The sequence below is a fragment of the Vicugna pacos genome, chromosome 12, assembly GCF_048564905.1.
Source record: "Vicugna pacos chromosome 12, VicPac4, whole genome shotgun sequence".
NCBI lineage: Eukaryota > Metazoa > Chordata > Mammalia > Artiodactyla > Camelidae > Vicugna > Vicugna pacos.
In genome coordinates, this window is record NC_132998.1 from 63,221,183 (window position 1) to 63,245,505 (window position 24,323).

The 24,323-nt window shown below is 45.7% G+C and overlaps 1 protein-coding gene across 2 annotated transcripts in view; it reads left to right on the forward strand.

Moving 5' to 3' along the window:
• The window catches only part of ATXN10 (ataxin 10), a 146,150-nt gene that overhangs the window by 15,876 nt on the left and 105,951 nt on the right, over nucleotides 1-24,323 (forward strand). For both annotated transcript variants that reach the window (XM_031673669.2, XM_072973693.1), the window contains exons 2-5: nucleotides 4,234-4,425; nucleotides 9,917-9,999; nucleotides 18,116-18,212; nucleotides 20,389-20,547. In XM_031673669.2, coding sequence (XP_031529529.1) covers nucleotides 4,234-4,425; nucleotides 9,917-9,999; nucleotides 18,116-18,212; nucleotides 20,389-20,547 — 531 coding nt within the window. The remainder of the gene's footprint in view (nucleotides 1-4,233; nucleotides 4,426-9,916; nucleotides 10,000-18,115; nucleotides 18,213-20,388; nucleotides 20,548-24,323) is intronic.

The following is a 24,323-nucleotide window of genomic DNA, read 5'->3' on the forward strand; positions in this document are numbered from 1 at the left end:
GTGTTAGTTTGGTTAAAGCAGCAATGACAGCAGTTTTTATTATTAATAACATTTGTAATATGTGAACCATTGACTGATCTTCACTGGCTGTTTCACTGTCGTTAATCATTACACATATTTAGCTGTGCTGTCTTGACAGTGAACATGGAATTCGCAGACAGAGTACGTTAGGACTGCTTTGGATCTGTAGTGCCAAACAGCTTTCTGTCAAGGCTCTAGAGAAGGTGAAGAAGTCTAGAAGAGAAGTACGTGCTTTCATAGAGGTTACTGTTAATGAAAAGCTTATTTTTGGTCTTCATCTGATGGAAGTTGTTAATGTATCATATTGTATTAAAATATGGTGAATAAAATCTGTGGCTGTTCATTATATGGCTCTGGAGGAAAGAGGTCCCCCCCTTTTTATAGAGGGATACAGACATCTAAGAAAGTCTCTGCTTTCAAGAAATTTAAAATATAATTAATTGGGTTACAACCCCTCTCCCCGCCTCCCCCTTTAAGCTTACCCATTATGTCATTTTATGGGGAAGGAGAGGTAGATGTTTCTTAAATACCAATCATAGGATATCTCCATCTTAAAATGTGGCCATTTTTTCAAGTTTCTGAGTCCAGGAGGTATGGATTTCTTACTGGGAGTGGACATGTTGCGCCGGTGCCTCAGTGTTTTCCAGCCGCTGCCGCGAAGTGCGCGGATTTCACTGCCCACGCCAGGCCTGGGCCTGCCTCAGAGCCCTGCTCAGTTAGTGTCTGGGTGACGGAATGAGTCAGGGAGGCAGTGAGATGCCACTCTGAATATGCCGATATTCTCATCACTGTTTAAACTTGAGTTGAACAAATACAATTAGTGAATGCCAGTCTGGGCCCTAGAGATACGGAAGAAAATAAAATCTCTCTTTTTTTTTTTGGATCTATAGTCCAGCTGGGGCGACAGACCCGACAAGTGTTATTCCATTCTTATGGACTGAGTCCCAGAGGAGCACAGAGGTGGGAGGTGGTCCCCCGAGGACTCTGAGGACCAGGGAGTTTGACCAGGGCTGGGAGTTTTCCAAAGGCCGGGTTCTTCCAGGCAGCGAGTTGGGTGGGGGCGGTGTGGAAGGGCGGTCTGGTGGAGGCCGTAGGTTTGAGCAGACGCAGGACTGCAAGTGCTCAGTGGTTTCAGGAACCCATGGGTGTGTGGCCCGGGGACAACAAATGGCAGTGATCACAGTCCCAGGTTAGAGGGTGGGGGTGGAGCGCAGTGGTGGAGGATGTGCTTAGCATGCTCGAGGTCCTGGGTTCAATCGCTGGTACCGCCATTTAAAAAAAATCCTCATTTATTTTCTCTTTATACCACAAATATAAATTACCACGTGCTCTATAAACGCTGCCTTGATTACTCTTCAGTAGCTGTTAGAGGTTACTTGTATTTCAGGAATCTTTGGATTGACTTTAGTTCAGTTAACCATTTTTCTTTTGGCTTAAAGTGTAATAGAGGAGAAAAGCATGGTGTGTGTGTGACAGATTAACACGTAACATTGGGGGTTATTCACAGGACAGTTCATGAACTTACTGATCGTTCTATGGTTGGAATATCAGTTACCCAGTTTTCCTAAGAATAGTGGTTTTTAAAAATTTTGTGTCGTCTACCATAATTTGACTTCAGACTTTTGATGTGCAAGGTACCAGTTTTGATGCTAGGATTTCAAAGAGTGACATCAGAGAAGACCGTGTACAGGAAGACGGCGGCGCCCACGTGAGAGGTAGCTTGCAGAAGAAAGCACGTTGGCGTCCTTACCCCAGGAGTGAACACGCATTCTTAGTCATCCTGGTAGGAACATGCGGCTGCGCTGTAGGTTGTGGAAGCTGTGCAGCTCTGCTTTTGTCTGACTGTAAGATTAGGGAGTAAATGCCACCACACTTGATGCCAGTGGGGCACGTGGAGGTAATTGGGTTTTCTCCTTGTTGGAGAAATCATGATCACTCTTGGCGTTCTTCAGAATTGTTTTACCTCTTGGGTTTTTTCTTAGCATATTAAGGTCTGCACTGTACTTAGTGCTGTTGGAGCCCAGAGCAGACCTCCTCAACATTTGCCTCCGTGACATACTGATTTTTTTTTTTACTTAAAATTACTTAAGAAAGAGCTATCACAAGAGGGACGCTCTGACCCGTCCCTCTGCCTCCCTGAAAACAGGCGGTACATCTCCCTGCGAGAGGTGTGTTCCCTGCACCTGGAGGTGGAGGACACCCTGATGCCCAGAGGTGAATTCGGGGCTGAGAAACCCAGACGCACAAACTTTGTTACTTCTTTAATTTACTGCCCCACGTCCGAACTCTGGCCAGAGGCTTCACTACTAAGCACCCAAAGCCTGAGTTTCTTTGTTCTGCCAATTCCTCACAAGTTTATTGTTTCTTTGTCTAAAAAGTATAAAAGCTGCCTGCTTTGGTCCACTTTTTAGGCCGCATTTCTATGAAACCTCTGGGCACGTGAATTACCTTTCTCTTCCTCCTGTTAATCTGTCTTGGGTCAGTTTTATTGTTAGTCCAGTCACAAGAACTCAGGAGGGGAGGCGGACACTTCCTGCTGCCCGACTGTACTCCTTAAAGCTGTCTTGAAAGTGCTCACGAGTATTCTTTTTATGGCATATCGTCACCGAGAGCGGCTGTCACTCCGCGTTGCTTTATGCAGTTACTGAGGCAGGATTAATGCCGCGCCCTTGAGCTTTCACGTTTTTATTTGGTCACTCAAGTCACTGAAATTCTGAATCAAAGCTTCACGCTCCACATTTAGAGGGGTGATGGGGGGACAAATTATTTTATGCATGATTTCCCAGTTTTTAATTGATTAATTTATACGCTGCCTCTTTCCAGAAACATATTTGAAGTACCTTAAAAAATAAATACCATTAAATAAAATAAAGATAAGGGAGGAAGTTGGAGACAAGGGAACAGCCAGACAGGAGAAATAAGATTAGTGCTCAGAGCCACGCCGAGGATTGCAGTGTTAAAGGTGGGTCAGAGGTTCGACTCCAGGCTTCTTAGAGACAAAGACCGAGAGCAGAACACGGTGACTGATGTGACTTGCAGCATCCACCCCTAAGATAAAAGGACAGCACTTGGAGCCCGAGCATGTGTGGTCCTGAAGCCCAGGGGGGAGGTGTCCCCACTGCCCGAGCAAGCCCAGCAGCCTGCGGCGGTTCTGTGTGGAGGTTCTGTGTGGTCTGGCTCAGCCCAGGGGTGACACGGGCAGTGCTGTGGCTCCACAGTGAGAGCAGAACCGAGAAGTCGTGCGGTCAGAACTCATCTGTGAGGATCTCTTCAGTTGTCTAACGCAGCAGTTTTCCTTCTGTCATTAAAACAGCTTGTTTCTTCAGGGGGTTCATGGAATGAGGAAATTGGCTTGCATTTAGGTGCCATGTCGCACCCAAAAATTCTCATCTTCATTGCTGTGGGCTGAGAGCCAGCGCAGGCGATGCCCCTGGCACGAGAGGCCTCTGGGAACGGAGGTGCCCCGGGGGACAGCCACGGGGGGAAGGCCAGCAGGACAGCGCGGTTCCTTGTCCCCCCAGGGCCATGCTCTCGGGGGAGAGCTTGCTCTGGCTGTCTCTCTGTCTTTGTTTCTGTCTGTCTCCTCCCCACCCCACCCCCACCTACATGGTTGAACATATGTAAGCTCAGAGCACAGTCGCTGGCTTCGCGGCATCTAAGATTGGATCATGTATCTGCCCCCTGGGCAGTCCTTCGTGAATATTGTTCCTCGTAATTTTAGGCACCTAGTGGGTGACAGAGGACATGGTTATAGTCCCTGTCTAGAGCATGAAATGCAGATGTTTGGTTTTGATTAAGGGCAGATCCAGAAACAGTCACCTTCAGTGGGGCTTTGGGTTGCTGCAGGGAGCGGGAGCACTGAAGCCACTGAGGTGGGGTCGCGGCTCCGCCAGTGATTAGCTGAGTGATGTGGGCAAGTTGCTTAAACACCTTTAACACTGTTACCCTGTCTTTAAAATGGAGATGGTGGTATTGGCGTCGTAAGGTTGAAGCGAAGGTTAAATGGGGTAATACAGGGGAAGGTCAGTAAGAACAGGGCCTTGGCTAAGCGCCTGGTCTTGGGGCTCTTCCGTGTTGTAAATTAAGGAGCTGGAACAGGTAGGCCTAGACTGCGTCCCCACAGAGTTAGGTACAAGCAGTGTTCTGAGATGGACATTTGGAAATTAGTCTTTTTTTCTGGTCTGTAACAATTTTATCTTTTTTTACCCCCAGAGAAACGGCACCCAGGACCATCTTCCAGAGAGTCCTGGATATCCTGAAGAAGTCTTCTCAGGCCGTTGAGCTGGCCTGCAGGGACCCGTCCCAGGTGGACCATCTGGCCTCCAGCCTGCAGTTAATCACGGAGTGCTTCCGGTGTCTGCGCAACGCGTGCATAGAGTGTTCCGTGAACCAGAACTCCATCAGGTACCATCCTCCGTGGCTGCGCGTTACCTGCGGTTGCACTTCTTCGTGGACGGCACGCCGGTCGTGTCGCGTTTACGTGTTTATCTGTCAGAAGTGGTTTTGGCGTCACAGTCGCCCGCCGTGCTGAGGAGGCCATCTTTGTGTCCCCGGGAGCAGTGCTCTGCGGGGCTTGGCCTTGGAGACTCTGAGATGAGGCCAGGATGTGTGCCCTTAGGGTTATCTCGGCTCCTTGCTTGTATTTATAGTGTTTTGAGGTATTTGGTTTTCTATGTAGCACAATGATTTGAACTTGATTTTGATTCTTTGGTCCCAGATTCTGCCTGCCTGAATGCACAGGCAGTTCGGGACCTCACTTTTCTTACTTGTAAATGTTTTAAGTAGTTTTAGTATTTTAACTAATTGCTCCTGTGTTTACTTTGAACAAGGAGCGTGCTTTGTGAATTTCTAAGATGGCCTACTTAAGATTTCCTTAAGATTGTATGGCGTCCCCAGCCCCGCTTCCACCCACTTTGTAACGTACGCTGAGTGCAGTCACACGGTGAGCGGGGGGACCGCCCTGCGCGGCTCCTGCCCTGTGACGTGCTGCACTGCCCTCCCAGAACTGAGCTCCTTGCCCCTTCGATTGTAAGGAATCTACTTTTTATTAAAATTTTTTACTTGAGACGAAGTCAGAAGCCACAAAGCATGCTCACTTTTCTTTCCTGGACTTGCATGTAGACAGAGCCTCCAGGCCTCCCTGTCACTGCTGTGATGGGTGAAGCCGGGCTGGTCCAGAAGCCAGTGAGGGGCTCCCTGCGCTGCCCAGACGGTCTTATACCTGAGGCTGGGGTATGATTAATGAGATGTTTTAGATCAAAGGAGAGGGAACAAAAGTTCGGATTGTTTAATTTCAGGACTGAACTGAACATGGCATCCATTTGCAGATAAATGGACAGAAACAATAATGATCTTGGTAATAATAGTTAACTTTTAAAAAGCGTAAGTATTTGTATGCTGGAAATAGCAGGCCAGAGGCTAGTTTCCTCTGTCCCTGTCCAGGCAGGGAGGCCCTCTGGTTGATGGCAGAGGGAGGGAGAGCCTTAGAACAGGGACTTTGCGGGCTGGCAAACTCGTCTTTGTGCTTCTGTAGCCTCGTGGGCGGGAAGCCGGCTTCGAAGGGCCTGCCCTCAGCGCCAGGGCTTTGTTCCAAGACCTTGACTGGCAGTATCTTGTTTAATCCTTAGAACAAACCCAAGAAATAGTATGCTGCTATTCTGCCATTTTTACAAAAGAAAAAAATGTGACCCAGGCTGAGGAACTTGTCCGAGAGTCTCTCACTTAGTAAGTCGCAGAGTTCAGGACGGTTCTCCGTGACTCCGGACTATCTGACTCTAAAACTTGGCCCAGAAGCAGCTGTCACAACTACCTCGAGACACATGGACGCTGTTGTCTGTGATGGTGCCGTCCCTTAAATAGCCAGGGCCTTAGCCTTCACGAGTACCAGTGAGTTTTAAGAGCTAATGCTTAATGTAAAATACCGAAAGGTGTCTGTGTACATGGTATGCTCAGTAAAAGCTAAGTGTTTCTGTCATCGCCTCCAGAATGATACTATAATACAAGTTTATGTTATTATTTCTTTCTTTGAAAACAATTAATTTGTATTTCTTGAGCCTGTCAAGACTCAGATCTCAATCAGTATGTGTTTTTCCGATGTTTTAAGTTATTAAAGAGTTAATCAAAAGGTATGATGCTGTTAAGGCCTAGATCTTTTTACATCTTTTGTCTGAACATTGCACTTTGTGTGGAATGGGATTATGTTTTGCCAAGGATATATGGAATACGGGGCGTAACAGCAAAGCAAACAACCCGAGTCACATGAAATTCAGGAAGTACTCAGAGAGAACTGTTGAAAGCAGTTAGCTCTGCTGTAAACATAACCCCTGTTGCCAGGGTCGCTGTCCTGTTACTGCAGAGAGCCCGGTAAATGGTTGAGGCTTTGTGATCTATGTCAGAACGTCTCAGCCCTCCCATTGTCCTGCGGAAGCAGCCTTACCTCGTACGTGAACAAATGCACGTGCTGTGTTCCAGTAAAGCCTCACTTGTGAACACTGAAATTTGAATTTCATGAAATTTTCATGTCGTGGAGTTACACCCCGCTCCTCCCACATCTGGCCCACAGACTCAGGCAGAGGCCCAGTTGCCTGGTAACCATCTGTGTCTACGTAGAGGCAGGAGCAGGAGGAGGCAGGGAGGCGCCGGGAGGCAGGCGCTGAGCCTCCTTTCCCACCAGTCTTGTGCTTGGATGACGGGAGAGGTGCAGCGGCTTTCTGCCCACCTGGCCTCAGGGAAAGGAGAGAGGGTCCTAGCCACTGCCTGCCATCCCGGCCCTCTTCTTCATCAGGCAGCAAGGTCTTGGCTTAATTGTGACTCACGCTGAGGGATGGTGAAGAGGTAGGGAGCTCTATTAGCTTCCTTTGCTGCTGGAACAAGTTACTGCAAATTCAGAAGCTTGAAGCAGCAGAAAGTTATTATCCGACAGTTCCGGAGGTCAGGAGTCCTAAATCAGTTCTGCTGACCTGAAGGCAAAGTGCCAGCAGGGCTGGTTCCTTCTGGAGTCTCTCGTAGAGAATCCATTCTCTTGATTTTGTAGCTTCCAGAGGCTGCCTGCATTCCTTACTCCATGGCTCCATGCTCCCATCCTCAAAGCAGCACCGTAACATCTTCCCACCTCTTTCTCATCCTGACCATCTGGCTTCCCCGTGATGGGGACCGTAATGGTTACACGAGGCTCACCCAGGGAAGCCAGGGTCACCCTCCCGTCTTCACACCAGTGATTTAATCACAATAGAAAGTCTCTTGTGATGTTTTTTTTGACCAGTTCTTATTCTCCAAAACCAACTGTGTGTCCAACAGTTCAGTTCCATTCTGACACTACCTCGAGTTGTGGCGTCAGACTCCACAGCTTCACGACTCAGTCCCACAAGACTGCCCCACTTCAGACGCCAGCTGCAAACGGAGTACCTAGACCACATTTCTGCCCAGCTGACTACTGATTCAGGGGTTCCCATGACACCCCTCGGGTCTGATAGTTCAGTAGAACTCACAGAAAGCAGGGAACACTGCACATACTCCTACTAGTTTACTATGAAGGGTGCGGCTCAGGGAGCGCCAGGCAGCAGCATCGCGGAGGGTGGGTGGGGCTTCTCTGCCCTCTCCAGGCGCATCTTCCTCTCAGCTCTTTGATGTGTTCATCAGCCCACTCACAAGCCCTCCAGACGTACTGTTTAGGACTTTTTTCATGGAAGTTCCATCACATAGGCACGATTGATTAAATCACTGGCCATTGGTGGTTGGACTTGATCTCCAGCCCTCTTCCCCTCCCTGGAAGTGGGAGGTTGGGGTTGACAGTTGCAGCTGTCTAGCCATCTGATCATGTGGCTGGTTCCCCTGGCAACCAGCCCCCATCCTGAAGCTGTCTGCAGGCCCAGCAAAGTTGCCTCCTTAGCATGAACTCAGGTACGGTTGAGAGGGGCTTGGTATGAATAACAGAAAGCACTCCTGTCACACAGGAACTTCCAAGCATTTAGGAGCTCTGTGCCAGGCACTGGGGACAGAGATCCCATATGTAGTCGTTGTTGTGTCGCATCTCTTTTGCCGTATAAGGTAACATTCACCGTGTCCAGAGTTTAGTATGTGGACATCTTCCAGGGACCTTTACTTTGCCTGGCACAGTCCACGTCCACCCTTTGGCCTCTAAAGATCCATTTCTATCCTGTGTGCAAAATGCATTCATCTCATCCCAAAGTCCCCCAGATTCCTGACCCATTATAGCATCAGCTCAAGTCCGAAATCTCACCTGAGTCTCATTAGCTAAAAAGTCCCAAATCTTACCGTGGAAATTACATATGGGTGAGACTCTGGACATGATTCATCCAGGGCAGAAGTCCCTTTTTTCTTTAGCCATGTGGAACTCGACAAGTAGTCTGCTCCCAAAATACAGTGGTGGGACAGGCATAGGATAACAGTTTTAGACATTACTCTAAAAAAGGAGAAAATTGAGGGAAAAGAGGAGTCACTGGTCCCAAGCCATCTCAAAATCCAGCTGGGCAAATTCTGGTTTTGAGGCCTGGGAATAGCCCTCTGCGGCTCGAGGCTCTTGCCCGTGGCCCTGCCCCCAGAGTCAGCCTCCTTTTCCTTGAAGAGTAAGAGTAACTGTTTTCAGCTGAGCAGTTCACCCTAATTCCTGCCTGCAGAATTTTGGGAGTTAACAGCCCTCTTTCATTTCGTCCTTTCTCTGTGCATTTCATCCAAGTTGGCTGAGTTTCTACTGGTGTAACATTCTCAAAACCCTCGTGGGTCTCACGTGTGTGTCACGGGGATTTATACACCATTAGGCAGTCTAAGGCCCGCCACAGAGCTCCCTCAGATCATAACCCCATCTCTACTCCTGGTTTCTGCGGAGATGACCGAGGGCAGTGATTCACACACCTGATCCCTTCAGAGAGACGTGTGACTGAACACTGACCTTTTGGTTCTGCCAATGCATTAGCAAGAGGTCATCCAGCCACACTCTTGGCTTTCTCTTTAGAGCACATTTTCCTAACAGTGACCTTCTGGTTTTAGCATCTTTTGCAGTCTGTGTAGATTGAGAGTTTCCCAAATCACACCTCGTTCCCTTTCGGTTTCCTTTATCTCTCCTCTCTTGCATTTTTATCATATGCAACAAGAGGAAATCAGGCCACACCTTCAACATGTTGCTTGGAAATCTGCTTGGCTAAGTATCCAAGTTCATGGTGTTGCGAAGCTTCTGCCACTTTCCTCCAGTTTCCAATGGCATGTTCCTCATTTCCGTCTGCGATCTCACCAGCAGTGCCGTCAGTGTCCACATTTCTACCAACAGTTTCTTCAAGGCACATGGGCCTTTTCTGTCATGCGCCTCAAAATTCTTCCAGCCTCTGCCCATTGTCAGATTCCAAAGCCGCTTCCGTGTATCTGTTTGTTATAGCAGCACACCATTTCTGCTACCCAACTTAGTTTTCTCTTGCTACTGTGACAAATTACTGAAAACCTTAATAGTTTAAAACAGCACAGATTTATTATCTTACAGTTCCAGAGTTCAGAAGCCCGCAGTGGGTCAGCGTGGCTTTGGGGGAGGATCATTTTCCTGCCTTTTCTGGCTTCTAGAGGCCGCCTGCATCCTCGGCTTACAGCCTCCTTCCCTGACCTCCTCGTATTCCTCTCATAAGGACCCTGGTGATACATAGGGCCTCCCTAGTTACTCCAGGTCAGTCTTAGCCTCTCGAGATCCTGATTTACTCACGACTGTAAAGGTCTCCCTTGCCGTGTAAGGTGGCACAGTCCCAGGTTTGGGGACTAAGGTGTGGCTCCCTGGGGGCTGTCACCCTGCATTACAGGAACTGTCAGCTGTGGTCTCTGCAGTCACTGGATCGTCACTGAAACACAGGCTTAAGGAAAAGGATGCATCTGACTTGGTCTTTCTGACCTTATGCAGGAGCTTGGACACAGTCGGTGTCGCTGTTGACTTGATTCTCCTTTTCCGTGAGCTGCGCGTGGAACAGGAATCCCTGTTGACAGGTAAGTTGCAGTGTCGTTCCTGGGTTGTTTGTATCTTTGAAAAGGGTTTAAATACCGGCACTTTGAGTATTACATCATTCATTAAAGCAAATGTTCTGTTTCATGATACAGAGAAACTTCATTAGTGATACTGAAGGGTTATCATGGAAGAAAGTTGTGGTAGCTTCCTTTCTTCCCCCTGTTGGGGGCGAAATTGTGTCGCCGCCAAATTCATACCTCGAAGCCCTGACCCCTCGTGTACTTCAGAACGTGACTGCATTTGGAGGCACTGCCTTTCAAGAGACAATGAAGGCAAAATGAGGCTATATGGGTGGACCCTAGTCTGCTGTGACTGGTGGCCTTGTGAGCGGGGAGGCTGGGATAAAGACAAGCACAGAGCGAGGACCCTCGGAAGATAAAGGGAGAAGACGGCCCCCTACAGACCGAGGAGAGAAGCCTCAGAAGAACCAAGCCTGCCGACACCTTGATCTCAGCCTCCCAGCTCCAAAACAGAGACCGGTTTTGCTGGTGAAGCCACCCAGTCCGGGCCCGTGTCCTGGCGGCCCTCGCAAAGCGATAGTGCCTTTTACTGGGTAGGGCCGTGCAGGCCCTGCCCCAGTGCGGGGTGGGGTCCCGGGGGGACCAGAGCAGATGGAAATCTCTGTCCTCAGGGCGTTTACATTCCAGTGAGGCCAGCTTTGTACTAAATATGTTAAACAGGTCAGATATGTAGCATGACAGGAAGGGAAGTTAGCCCTGACTGCTGCTCGCTGGCGGTGTGGGGTTAAGAGAAAAACCAGGCTGCTTAATTTGAGGACCAGGAAGCTTTTCCAGCCTTTTTGGAATGGTTTTGGTTCTTAAACTACTAGCATCAACACTTCTTCTTTGGTTAGAGGGTATTATTATAATATTATGTTTAAAAAACATAAAATTTTATCTTATGATCTCTTTAGTCAAGGAATTGAAACACTCATGGGTAACCTAAGTCATTTAATAAGAACATCTTAATGTAAACATCCAGCATATAAAATGTACTAGATTAGAGGTTAAAAAAAATTTTGTTTTAGTAATAATTCAACAAAAACTTATTTTTCCCACAACCCACACTCCTGGGCTCGAATACTTACTTTAAATGAGAAATCTCCAGCTCTGTTTAAAGTATGATTTGACTTATAAATTGATTTATATACAATTCTTAATGCCTCTACTGACTGTGTAAAGTGCAGTATACTTAATGTTACTGCGGGTGCTGGAGGTCAGTAGAGAAATGAAGGTGACACAGTCTTCCCAGGCCTGGAAACTGAGGCACCCAGTGCAACAGGCTAGATTAGCTGCTAGAGGTGCTGCCTGGCTCGGTTTAACTCTCATTCTGTTCTGTGATTCCTTAGTGTTTCCATTCAGAACTCATTTGTTAAAATTCCTGCATCCTTCTGTTTGATTTAGAATTCTTCCTTTGGGACATTGTAATTTTTTTTGGAATTATTTTAGTCATTAAGAATTTGAACACAAAATGTTTGCTCTAATTTTTTTTGAACAGCAGTAATTTCTTGAGTATTCTCAGTTTGGTAGGGTGTAGGATTAGGTTGTATTTTAAAACTTTACATATTTAAAAGTTTTTTTGTAGCTCCGTTTTGTGACAGAACAGAAGCCTCAGTGCTCCAATTGGGGGATTAAAATACAGACTTCACTCTCTTGCACGGAAAGGCAGTTATTTTTGAAGTCTGACTGTGGTATGATAATTCTGAAAGAGAGAGTTCAGAGTGTACTATCTTTTGTAATCGCTGAAAAATACTGACGTGCTGGGTAGCTGGTCACTGACAGAGCTGAAGGGCGGCGGCAGGGAGGAGTAGGTTTCGCTTGTGAAGGTGTCGTCCTGAGGAAGCTGCCCGGAGGAAGCTCTGTATAAACGCCGACCAAGTGTCAGAGCGGAGCCAGCCCTCCCCGCGCACCCCAACTCACGCGGCCGAGTACCCTTCTCCTGAGGTTACCCCCTTCTCTCCAGCATCGTCACTTTGCCGTCTTTACTCCAGCATTTTGTCAGCATGTAACCTGCTCTCCTATTTTCCATCTTGAAAATATCTTCCCTGGACTCCGTGTGCCCCTCAGTCCATTGTCCCTTTTCCCTCTCCTACCTCTGCTGCAAAAGATCGGGTACATCGTGTTTACAGCATATGGTAAAGGATCGTTTCATCCTCCTTTCTCGGGATTAGATTTCTCTTCACGGAAGCAAACAGATGATCTCACAAGGAGGGTCGAGGAGCAGAGTTCTGAAGCTTTTTATGAACCCGTTTGTCACTGATGGATAAATCAGTTATTTGGTTGGTGGCTTGGCTGTTCATTGATATGCAGCCAGCCAGAGAGTGTAGCTCTTTATAATCCTGTGTTGTGTTAGGTATGTTAAGAGTTGTTCACAGTTTAAGTAGTTGCAGTTGTAACTACCTCAGTTAGTTAATGTATTTTTTATTGACATGAGGTTTACATAACGTAAAATTAACCACTTTCAAGTGAACAACTGAGTAGCATTTAGCGCCTTCACCATACTGTACAGCCACCACTCCCGGAAACATTTTCATCGCCCCAAAAGGAAGCCCTGCGCCCGTTGGGCAATTGCTCCCCACTTCCCCACTTCCCTGGGCCCCTGGCAGCCCCTGTCCTGCGTCCTGTCGCTTCTGGATTTCTCATAGAAGTGGCATCATGGAATTAAGTGACCTTTTTTGTCTAGCTGCTTTCACTTAGCATAATGCATTTCGAGGTTAACCACGTTGTAGCGTGCATCAGTGCTTCATTTCTTTTTATGACTGAATAATATCTCATTGCATGCATATAGCACATTTTATTTATTCATTTGTTCGTGATGAGCCTGTGGCTGGTTCCACACCATTTGGCTGTTTCAGATAGGGCTGCTGTGAATGTGCGTGTACACGTGTGTAGCTGAGCACCTGTTCTCACTTCCTTTGGGTATATACCTAGGCGTGGAATTGCTGTGTCAATTTTATATTTAAATTTTTAAGGAACCGCCAGACTTTTCCATAGCAGCTATTTTATACTTTTACCAACAAGGCTGCAGTGCAAGGTTCCGGTTTCTCCACGTCCTTGCTGACATTTGGTTTCCTGTCTTTGGCTGATAGTCATCCTGGTGGGTGTGAAGCGGTGTCTCATTGTGGTTTTAATTTGCATTTCCCTGCTGACTAATGATACTGAACACTTTCCCATGTTCTTTCTGGTTATTTGTAAATCTTCTTTGGGGAAATGTCTATTCAGGTCCTTCCTTTGCCCAGTTTTTAATTGGGCTGTTAAATTTTGTTGTCAGGTTGCAAGAGTTACTTACATATTGTGGATACGAGGAATTTTGTTGAATCTACGGGTCCATTTGGGGAGAACTGCCGTCTCCGTTACGTTGAGCCCTCTGGTCCATGAATAAGGAACATCTCTCCATTTATTTAGGTCTTTTAAAATTTTTCGGTTCTATCCGTTTCGAGTAGATGACCCGTGTTTATTGACAGACTTGGAAGGATCTTGGTGGGCAAGAAGGACAATGGAAGTTAAGTGAAATTTCTCACTCTCTTCTTGAAAAAGGCCTAGTGATATTACTGAATTTGGAATTTGACAATGAAACTTCGATTTAACAATGAAACTTGAACAAATTTTATTGTATGTCAGTTCAGACCTAACCTAATACAAATCTTTCACAGAGTGTTCTAGCTCCTGACACGGTGCCTGTGCTGTCTTTTGACTGTTTCTCTGTGAGAACCATGTTCTTCGTAGGTTTTTAGCAGGCTCTCTGTGCCAATTTTTTGCTACCGCTCTTGAGGTAAAAACTATAATTACGTTGTCAAAATAATATTTAGAGTATTATTTTCAGAGAATAATTGCAGTGGTGTGACGAATATATTATGCTCATCAACTTTTGTGTAAACACAAGCATGAGTTATTTTAATTGAGTTATTGGTGTTGTCTTTGGCCTTTGTTCTTTTCTAATCTGTAAAAATGCTGCTGGGATCTCTGAGGGGCTTGGTAACATTTGCACTGTTTACATAAAGATCAGTTGATAAGCTGTTTGGTAAAAGTAAACTGTCATTTGTCCTTGTCTGGAGTTTTCTTTTCTTATTTCTAGGACGTCTTTAAACCTTTTCTTTCCCAGAATTGTGTTCTGATTCAGAGGGCTAATTTTTAGTTGCCTGATGAATTGTTGGGTCAGTTGGCTTTCAGACCAGCTCATGTTATTGGCTTCTTTTGTGTGTTAAATTTTACAAGGATTTGAGTGTTAGTATTGTAAAATATTCAGTAGAAATATAAATGTCTTGTGTAAACTGTACTTAAGATTAAAAATGAAGGTATTATGTTTTATTATGAACACTTTCTATAATTTGTTGCAGAGTAATTTTTAAAAGCTCATAAAAGTGGCAAGAACAATAATCACTGTGTATGCAGGCTACATGGGTGAACACTTGCCTGTTTTTTTAGTCATTCTTCAGTATTTCTGAGTATGGGTATGGGTGTGTACTTGCAATTTTGTGTCTTGCTTCTTTATTTTAGATTACAATGTTAACTTAATATGGTGTTGAGGTTCTTGGTTCAGCATTTTCTTTGCATACTTTTTTTCTCTCGGTGTTTTGCTTTTTGGCCAGTTTCACAGCTCCTCTCTGAGCGGCTGGTTGTTGAGTTACTGTGAGTAAGTGACCGGCACGGGCACATTACACACCTTGTCCTCTTAAACCCTTACGGCTGCTCTGCCTTGGAAGTGTTGCAGCCACAGCGACAGGCTTCGAAGGGAAGGCCTGGATTCCGGGAAAGGCTGAGGACAGAGGACCTGAGCTCTGTCCTCTCTCCTAGCAAAGCTGGGATCTAGGAGGTTGAAGGACTTTGAAAGTCCTCTTGCCCTTAAAAATGTCTCCTGGGCGCGGCCTGGTGGGGCTTCCGTTAATGGAGCAGCAGCTTTCATTTCGTCTCCGAGTCTCCTGTGCGCCTTCCATGATGAGCCCCGAGATGAGCCCCGATCGCTGTTCCCGGGGAAGGGCCCCCACTTGTTCTGCCAGTCCTGCTCCTGCCGCCGGCAGGCTTCGTGCCCCGGCCGAGCTACCTGACCTTCCGAGCTGTGATGTGCTCTGTGCAAGGGCGGATGTATTAACACCTGCCTCACGAGGTTGTCGTGGGGACTAGATGAGATGATACAGTTAGGACATGGTGTCTCGCGCCTGGTAAGCACTCAGCACATAGTTTATCACCATGTTACTGTTACCTCTCTGCCTGGTGACTTGATCTTGATGCTTCACTCATGCTGGTGTGTAGTTGCTCAGAAGTGTCCTCCTCTCTCTGCACTCAGCATCTCATCACAGGCCACCTTGTCTGTTTGGACCGCCGTGGCCCCGATGGGGACCACTTTGGAAACAGCAGACAGTAGAGTGTGGGCACCGACCCCTCGGCATGGATGCCAGGCAGAGCTGGGCGTGGCCACGGTGGGTAGAGGCTTGGTACCCGCCTTCAGTTACAGGGTGTAACCTGAGGAGGGGCTGGGGCATTCGGGGCAGTGTCTGTGCACCACTAAGTACAGAAGTGTTTCAGGTACTTGACTTCCCAGCTCTGCGGAAGTCCCCTGGCTGCCGGGTTCTCGGAACCTCACTGTCCTCCCTGCGCGCCTGCAGTCCTGAGGGCAGTGGGGGTGTGTGTCCTGGGGCCGTTCTCTCTCTATCACCTCAGTGTTGTCTCTGGTTTAACTAATTCTATGTATTACATTTTCTTTGTTAGGAAAACAGTTTAGTCTCTGTGCGTCCGACCTGGGCCTGACTGACTGAGCTGTTACCCTTTTCTCAGGCTTGTGCTCGGTGCATCTTCTCCCGCTGCCCCTGGGGCCCTCCCTCCGCCTTCCTTCTCTTCATCTGCTGTGCCCACCAGGGTGCAACCAGGAGGCGGAAACCACACTAATTTGAATAGAGAAAATTTAAAATAAAGAATTACTAACTATAACAGAGGCTTGAAATAACAGGAGATTGACTACTAAGAAGCAAGGAGATGCCAAAGAACACAGGGATTGCAGACACAAGGGGCAGCCAGGTCCCCAGGGCTCAGACGGGTGTGCGGGGCATCGGCCCAAGGTCCAGGCCTGCTTGCAGAGTGCAGTGAAGACGCTGAGGGGTGGTGCTGGAGGAACTTGCTGGAACTCCGCCCTCAGGGGGAGGTTGTCCAGGGAGGCTCCATGACCGGGAACTTGCTTCGAAATGTCCTGAGGAAGCTCCTGGCTGCTGAACACGGCCGGTTGGTCCTGCTGTGCAGGAGCCCCTCCCTGGAGAAGCCACCCACTGCAGGAGACCAGTGCTGGGGGGACAGCACGCTGCAGGTGGTGGGAGGCCGGAGGGGCACCCGGAGCCAGGCAGAGAGGGCCCTCTTCCTCCAGCGCCCCCACCGCCGAGGCTGCACCTGCCAGCCCACAGAGCAGACGTCTGAAGGGCCCACCTTTCTGTCTGCAGGGCAGGCAGGGAAGCTGAGAGGTGGTCTGTGTAGCGAATTCGTGAATATAAAGAGCTTTAGAGAACCTTAAGTTCCTAACGCGTTGCATTCTCATAAACACTTTATTTTCTGAGTGTAACTTTTGCCAGTCTGGTGAGTGTGGTTTTTCTCACGGGGCTGCATGCTCTTTCTTATATATATGTGTGTATAGACATGTATATTCTGTAGATTTGGACAAATGTATAATGACATGTATCCATCATTATGGGATCACACAGAGTAGTTTGACTGCCCTAAAAACTCTCTGCCCCACCTCGTCACCACGCCTTCCCCCAGCCCCTGGCCACCAGTGACCTTTTGACTGACTCCATAGTTTTGTCATAGGGTTGCAACCGTACGGTATATGACCTTTTCAGGTTGGCTTTTCATTTAGTAATATCTTGGCAGCTCATTTCTTTTTAGTGCTGAGTAATATTCCGTCGTCTGGATGGACCACAGTTTATTTATCTGTCCGTCTACTGAAGGACATCCTGGTTGCCTCTGAGTTTTGGCAATTATGAATAAGGCTGCTATAAATATTCGTGTGCTGGGCTTTGTGTGGACGTAAGTCCTAGTTACTTTGGGTAAAATACCAAGGAGCGCCATTGTTGGGTTGTATCCTAAGTGTATGTTTAGTTTTGTAAGAAACTGCCGGGCTGTCTTCAGAGTGTCTGCGCTGTTCTGCATTCCCACCAGCACTAAGTGAGCATTCCTGTTGCTCCATGTCCTCGCCTTGTCCGGCATTTGTTGTCAGTGTTCTGGATCTTGTCCAATATTCTGCAGTTTTATTTGGTGAAATATTCTAAATATGGGGGTGGGTGGGAATTAGGTTTATTGATTTATTTATTTTCAGAGGAGGTGCTGGGGATTGAACCCAGGACCTTATGTATGCTAAGCTTGCGCTCTTCCACTTGAGCTAAATCCTCCCGTCACTTATTCAAATCTTTTCAGTATGTCAGTAGTTTTGTCTGCTTGTTCTGTAATTTGCTGAAAAAGGTGTATTATTATCGCCAAATTTGATTGTGGATTTTTCTCTTTCCCCCATACTTTTGTCAGTTTTTCTTTATATATTTTGAAGCCATATTATTAAGTGATTCCAATTTGAGACTGTGTCTTTCTGGTGAATTAAGGCATTCTGAAGTGACATTTAAGCAAATGTCCAGTAATGCTTTTTGCCTTAAAGTTTATTATCTCTTATTTTAAGTGGAGTATGACCCCTTTTAGGCTGGCATTTCCCTCCTTTATCTTTTTACCGTTCTTTAACTTTCAGTACTTCTGTAGCCTTACATTTAACATGTCTTGTTTGGGAAGAGCAGATTGTTGGGTTTTAAAATATCCAGTCTCAGGGTACCTGTCTTTCAGTTGGAGCACATGTTCCAATGATATTTAATGTGATTACAGGTATATCTGTGTCTACTTTTACAGTCTTTTAAAGAAGTTAATTAATTTTGTATAGAGTGCATTGTTTTGTAAGGCATTTTAATGTTAACATCACGCCCAAAATCTAATTGTGGTGAGAGACTTTTTATGGTTAAAAGAAGCTAACAGAAACTTCCTGTTTAATAACATGGGACATTTCTTATTAAGATGTACTCATTTAGTGTGTTAAAAAGTTCTTTTAATCATACGTCTGTTTTGTTTTGTAAACCCTCAGCCTTTCGCTGCGGCCTGCAGTTTCTAGGCAACGTTGCCTCGCGGAACGAGGATTCCCAGTCCATTGTTTGGATGCACGCTTTCCCAGAGCTCTTTTTGTGAGTATATTGATGAGAGCTTTTCTAACTTCTGAAAAGACTGTGGTCCTACCATTCCACTCGCATGAAGTTCCAAAACAGGAAGACTAACCTCTGGTAGTGGAATTCAGGACAGGGGTTGCTCTTGGCCGGTGGTGGCGGGCTCTGTACTGGCTGGGAGAGGGCACGAGGGCGCGTCCTGGGCTTCTGGGAACGTTCTCTGTCTTGATCTGGGTGGTGGGTACATAGGTAAATACAGATCTAATAATTTGGGGGGGTGTACATTCAAGATTTTCTTCATTGTATGCCAATTTTACTTTAAGTAAATAAAAATTTTGGTTTAAGTAAGAAATACTGTTAAGGATACTTTTTTATAAGAAAAAAAATGTATAAGAAAAAAGCCATAAAGCATTGAAGTATGGGCAGTGAATTACTTGTTAGCGGAGCGTGTCTTCTAAGCTCAGCGTGAGGCTGTCCATCTGGTGGGCGTGGAGGGGTGAGGGCTGTGGCAGCCAGTCTGTCTGTCTAGCTGGGTTCGTGGTGCCCTTCCCGGCGGTTTGCTACTTTGTGTTGACTGGCTGTGCTGGTGGAGCACTGAGATGACGGGGGAGCGGGTGACGGGGACGGGCGGGTGAGAGGAGAGGCTCCTCCGGGAGCACAAGGCCCGGCCTCTGATCCAGGTTCTGCTGCCAACGAACGGGGGTGGTGGTGACAGTACAGGCAGCTGTTGTTTGAATGCTCTGGGCTGGATGTTGTCTGTGTATTTCCCTGTCCTGTCCAACCTCTCTGCTGGCCGAGCGGTACTGTCCCCATTTGGACAGATGAGGGGACTGACGCTTATTGCTGGTAAATGGCGTGGCTGGCACGTAAACCCAGTGCTGCCCTCTGGATCCAAAGCCTACACCCTTTTAAACACCAGCTGCCTGACTTCTGTGCTGCCCTCCCTGGTTGGAGGGGTTTTCTGGGCTCATCTGTGTGGTGTTAGGATCACACAGAGTCTAATGTTGTCTCTAGCTCACCGAGTCTGTAACTGGTCCTCAAACTCCTGCAATAATTAGAGCTGAAGGCATGACGTCTTTATGATTGATAATAATGGAACTTAGGTTGGAACGAAGGAATTGTGGAATTTAAGCTACAGAAATAGAAATTACTCATTTCTGAGAATTCATTCCTTTAAAACATTTTGAACACCTGATAGCTGCCAGGTTCTGAGCTGGACGAGCAGAACAAAGGTAACGTAGATGTAGTCCTTACTCCCCAGGTGCCCATGCTTTGGTTGGGGAAATAAAGGAATGGGCAGGCATGCTGTAGTGAAAGAGCCGATGTAACACCGGTAACTCCAGGTGCCCCGGGGACGCAGAGGAGAGGCCCTTGAACAGGGCAGTTGGAGAAGTTCACGTGGTGGCTTTAGATACATTATCAAACCTGGTCCTCACAAAAGCCCTCTGAGATAGTCCATTTTTATGTCAGAAAACACTCTGAAAGAGGCTGTGTGACCTCACCCTGTGTGTTTGTAAGACAGATACAACCAAATCTGAATTCAGCTTTGGCAGGTACCGGCTTTGTGCCCTGGGGCACGTCAGGTCAACTCATTCTGAATCTACACAATAAAGAAAATAGCTCCTCCAGAAGAGTATTACAAAGTTTAAATGAAAATAAAATCCTGTCATGGTGCCTGACTCGTAATTGACAGCCGGTACATCAGTGGCCTTTCTGTGATCACACAGCTGATGGGTGGATGAGCCGGGAGTCACACTGAAGCTTTCGACTCCTAATTGTGTTTCTTGCCAATATATCAACTTTCCCTTAAATATTTCTGTCCCTCAAACTGGTAAAGGACTATCTGTAGTCTTTGAGGTATTATTTTTTGCCTTTTTATTTTTCTAACAAGAATGAATATTTTATTGTTTTATAGATGTAATCATTTAATATGTTTTTTTAATCAGATGTTATTTCCTGTTGCTTGAGTCGTCAGTCAGCCGCAGCTTTAGTATTGGATACTTTGTGTTGCGGCTAATTTTATATTTGCCAATTTTGCAGTAAACAATGTACTTGTTTCAGAGTGTTGTAATTCTTCATTAAATCCTTAGAAATATCAGCTTGTACTCAATTTGTTAATGGGATCATTGTTACATGTTACATCATGTTTTGTCATGTTGCTGCATTGGGCTAACCCCCTGATTTCTTTCTTTGGAAGGTCTTGCTTAAACCATCCAGACAAAAAGATCGTTGCCTACTCATCAATGATTTTGTTCACATCCCTTAATTCTGAAAGAATGAAGGAGCTGGAAGAAAACCTCAATATTGCGATCGATGTCATAGAAGCGCACCAGAAGCAGCCGGAGTCGGAGTGGCCGTATGTATCTTGTGGGAAATGTGGTCGCTTAAGAACATCCCAGCAGATCATTTTCCTGGTAGAGGTTTTAGGCATAAGTTTGAATTATCATAATTGAACGATAAGTTAAAACTTAACATAGGTGGAACAAATGAGAGAAGCGTCCCAGCAGGACCTGGAGGCCTGTGAAAGAGGGGACGTACGGTTGGAATAGGGTCCTGGAGGGTGGGCTCTTCAAGGCGGTGAGGCGGGGAGGGCGTTCCTAGTGCAGGAGCCAGCCCAGCCTGCAGACGCGGCGGCGCTTGCGGGCTCCGCAGATCAGACCGCTGTGCTTGCGGTGGACGGTTCCTTAAGTTCAGGGGTGACCAGTGTCTTGTGGTGCCTGTTCGGGGAGAAATTCAGTGTCATTCAAATTGTTGCCCTCTGTACATCATGCAGCATTTCCCTTTGATTGCTTGTCTTTAGTTACGTTTATTAGAACAAGTGTAATAATAAATTAGTAAGTAGATAAATTAGTACCTGTTTTATTCTTTTAGATGCTATTATGAATGGAATTGTTTTCTTAAACGTTCATGGGTTGTTAATTGCTGGTACATAGAAGTGCAGTTGGTTTCTGTGTTTTTATTTTACACCCTGCAACCTTGCTGAGGCTCATTTATTGTTCTAGTAGGTTTTCTGTGTGTGTGGTTTTTAGAGGATTTCTATATACAGGGTCATCCATCTGCAAATGGATAGTTGTCTTTTTTTCTTTCCAGTCAAGTTACCCTTGTTTCTTTCTTTCTCTTTTTAACCTAATTACTCTGACTACAAGTTCTAGAACAGTGCTGAGTAGCAGTGTTGAGAGCAGGTACCTGTGTCTTGTCCTTGATCTTAGGGGGAGCTTTCCGTCTTCAGCGCCGAGTGTGGGGATAGCTCTTGGGGTTTTCACAGACGCCCACTGTCAGAATGAGGAACCTTCCTCCTGCTTGCTCCCGGTTTGTTGAATGTGTTCTATCAGGAAAGGGTACTGGAGTTTATCAAATTCTTTTTCTGCATCTATTGAAGTTTTTATCCTTTATTTTATTACTGTAGTATATTACAATGATTACTTTTTGAAACTTTTTTAGAAGTTTAATTTATTTAGTTAGAAAATTTTTTTTTAACTGGAGGGACTGGGGATTGAACCTAGGACCTCGTGCATGTTAAGCACGCGCTTTACTACTGAGCTGTAAACCCCTCCTGCCCTGACTTTTTAAGAGTTTAAGCCAGCTTTTCCGTCCTGGGGTAAATCTCACTTAACGATACACAGTCGTTTTATATGTTTCTGGGCTTGGTTTGCTCATGGTTTGTTGGGGACTTTTGTGTCTATGCTGATAAGCATGTTGATCCGTAGGTTTCTTTTTTCGTGTTGTCTTTGTGTGATTTTGTTATCGGGGTAACACTGGACTCACAGAATGAGTTGAGAAGAGTTCCCTTTCCTTCTGTTTCTGCTTTTGTTATTTTGGGGAAGAGTGTGTGGAGGATTAGTATTAATTCTTCTTTAAATATTTGGTGGAATTTGCTGGTGGAACCCGCGAGTCTCGGGCTTTTCATTATGGGAAGTATTTTGATTGCTCGTTCAGTCTCTATCTGTTACGGGTCTATTCAGACCTGTAACTCTGACTTCTTTCTCAGACCTGTTCCTTCCTTTTAGGTCAGATTTGGTAGTTTGTGTCTTTCTAGGCACGTGTCCATTTGGCCCAGGCAGTCTAATGGCACAGAGCCCTTCATCGTGTTACCTTTTTATTTACGTAATGTTGTTCGTAGTGTTCCCTCTTTATTCCTGGCTTTTGTCGTTTTAGTCTTGTCTCTTTTTGGTTGCTATACCTTAAGATTTGTCCGGCTTTTTGCTCTTCTCAGAGAATCAGCTTCTGGTTCTGTTGATTTTTCTCTGTCGGTTTTCTGTTCCCTCATTGATTTCTGCTGTAACCCTTATTGTAGCCTCCCTTCTGCTTGCTTTGGGTTGAGTTTTCTCTTTTCCTAGCTTCTTAAGATGCAAGTTTAGGGTATTGTTACCAGGTCTTCCTTCTTTTTTATACAGGCACTGACAGTTACACATTTCTTTGTGAGAACTGCTCTCGCTGAATCTCGTAAATTTTGGTGTGTTGCGTTTTCACTTTTCACTCATCTACAGTTATATTTTAGTTTCCCTTATGATTTTTCTTTGACTCATGGGTTACTAAGGAATTTGTTGTTTAATTTCCATATATTTGTGTATTTCCTAAATTTCATTTTGTTACTGATTTCTAATTTCATTCTGTTGCAATTGGAGAATACACTATATAATTTCATTCTTTTTAAATACACTGAGGCTTGTTGTATGGCCTGATACCTGGTCTGACGTGGAGGATGTTCCATGTGCACTTGAGAATATTCTGTTTCTGGTGGGGAGTTCTGTGGGTGCCTGTTAGGTCGCGCTGGTTTACAGTGGTGTTCAGGCTTCTGTTTCCTGGATGGTCTTCTGTTGAGTTGTTCTGTTCATTATTGAAAGCGGGTAATTTTCTCTTTCTTCCTTCAGTTCTGTCGGCTCTTGCTTCACCTGTTTTAAGGCTCTGTTGTTGGGTACGTATATATGTTTGTAACTGTTAGGTCTTGAGGAATTGACCCTCTCATCATGACAGAATTCATCAGTGACATGGTCACCTTTTGTCTTTTGTGTCTTTTTATGTGTGCTCCTTGATGCTTACATGGCTTTTATCGCCTTCTATTTGGGACATAAACACTGTAATGCAGATAATGATTGATCTAGCTGTAACTGTTCACACTTTCAAATCAGTGATCAGTGAGAAAGATTGAGAGGAAGAAGGAGATGGGGGTGGAGACCTTCATGCATTTTGTCTTTTAGCCAGCACAGAAAGTGATGCAGAAATGTGGTTGGTGCTTCAACATGAACAGCCTGATTTGTGAACCTTAGCTTTTCTGTGATGACATTTAGATGATGAATTTCAAGACTAAACTGAAGAGTTCTGCCTCAGACTGCCTGGGACAGAAAGTGGCAGGTGACAGACCAGGCCTCCTGTGTCTGTGTCTCGCCTGCTACCCTTGTGCACACGAGGGAGATTTCGGCCTGTGGGCATGTGACATGCAGGCCTGAGGAATGCATCCTATTTCTAGCCTTTTCTGTTGATAAAGTAAATATGTGTTCTCTGATGCCCTTTCTGCTCTGACTTCTGCCTTGAATAGAATATAGTTTTGATCGTCTCTCAAGACAATTTGTTCTATTTTCTATAAAGTTGAGGTTTTAGTTACAGTCCCCAAATGTCCTTGTAGCATTTTAAGTTTCCTATTAGTGGGACCTCACCTCCCTCATAGCATATTACTGTGGAATTTCTGAATTTACAGAAATAGTGATTCTGCAAACATTTAATATTACCACAGAATTTCTGAATTTACAGAAATCGTGATTCTGCAAAAGAATTTAATCACAACTTTAAAGTCTGTAGCTTAGAAAATTTTGAACATGATCGGTTCTCATTTTAAAGGTCTTTATCTTTGGTTCTTCCCTTGAGCAGGTATTGGGTGAGAAGGTCAATGCAGTGAATCCTGAGTGAAAGCTGAGAATATACTTGTAACTTTGTGCAGGACCCTGGAATGAAGAGTACTTGATATTTAGAAAAACAGTCCCAGCAACTAACATATAAAAACTTATGCATAGTTGACAACTATTTAAATGACCATTTCTGAGTTGCCAGAAAAAAAATCTACCTCCCACTGGCATTCCGACATCGTTGCTTTGTGTGTGTAATGCTATTTGCAGTCAGTATCAGACATTAAATGTT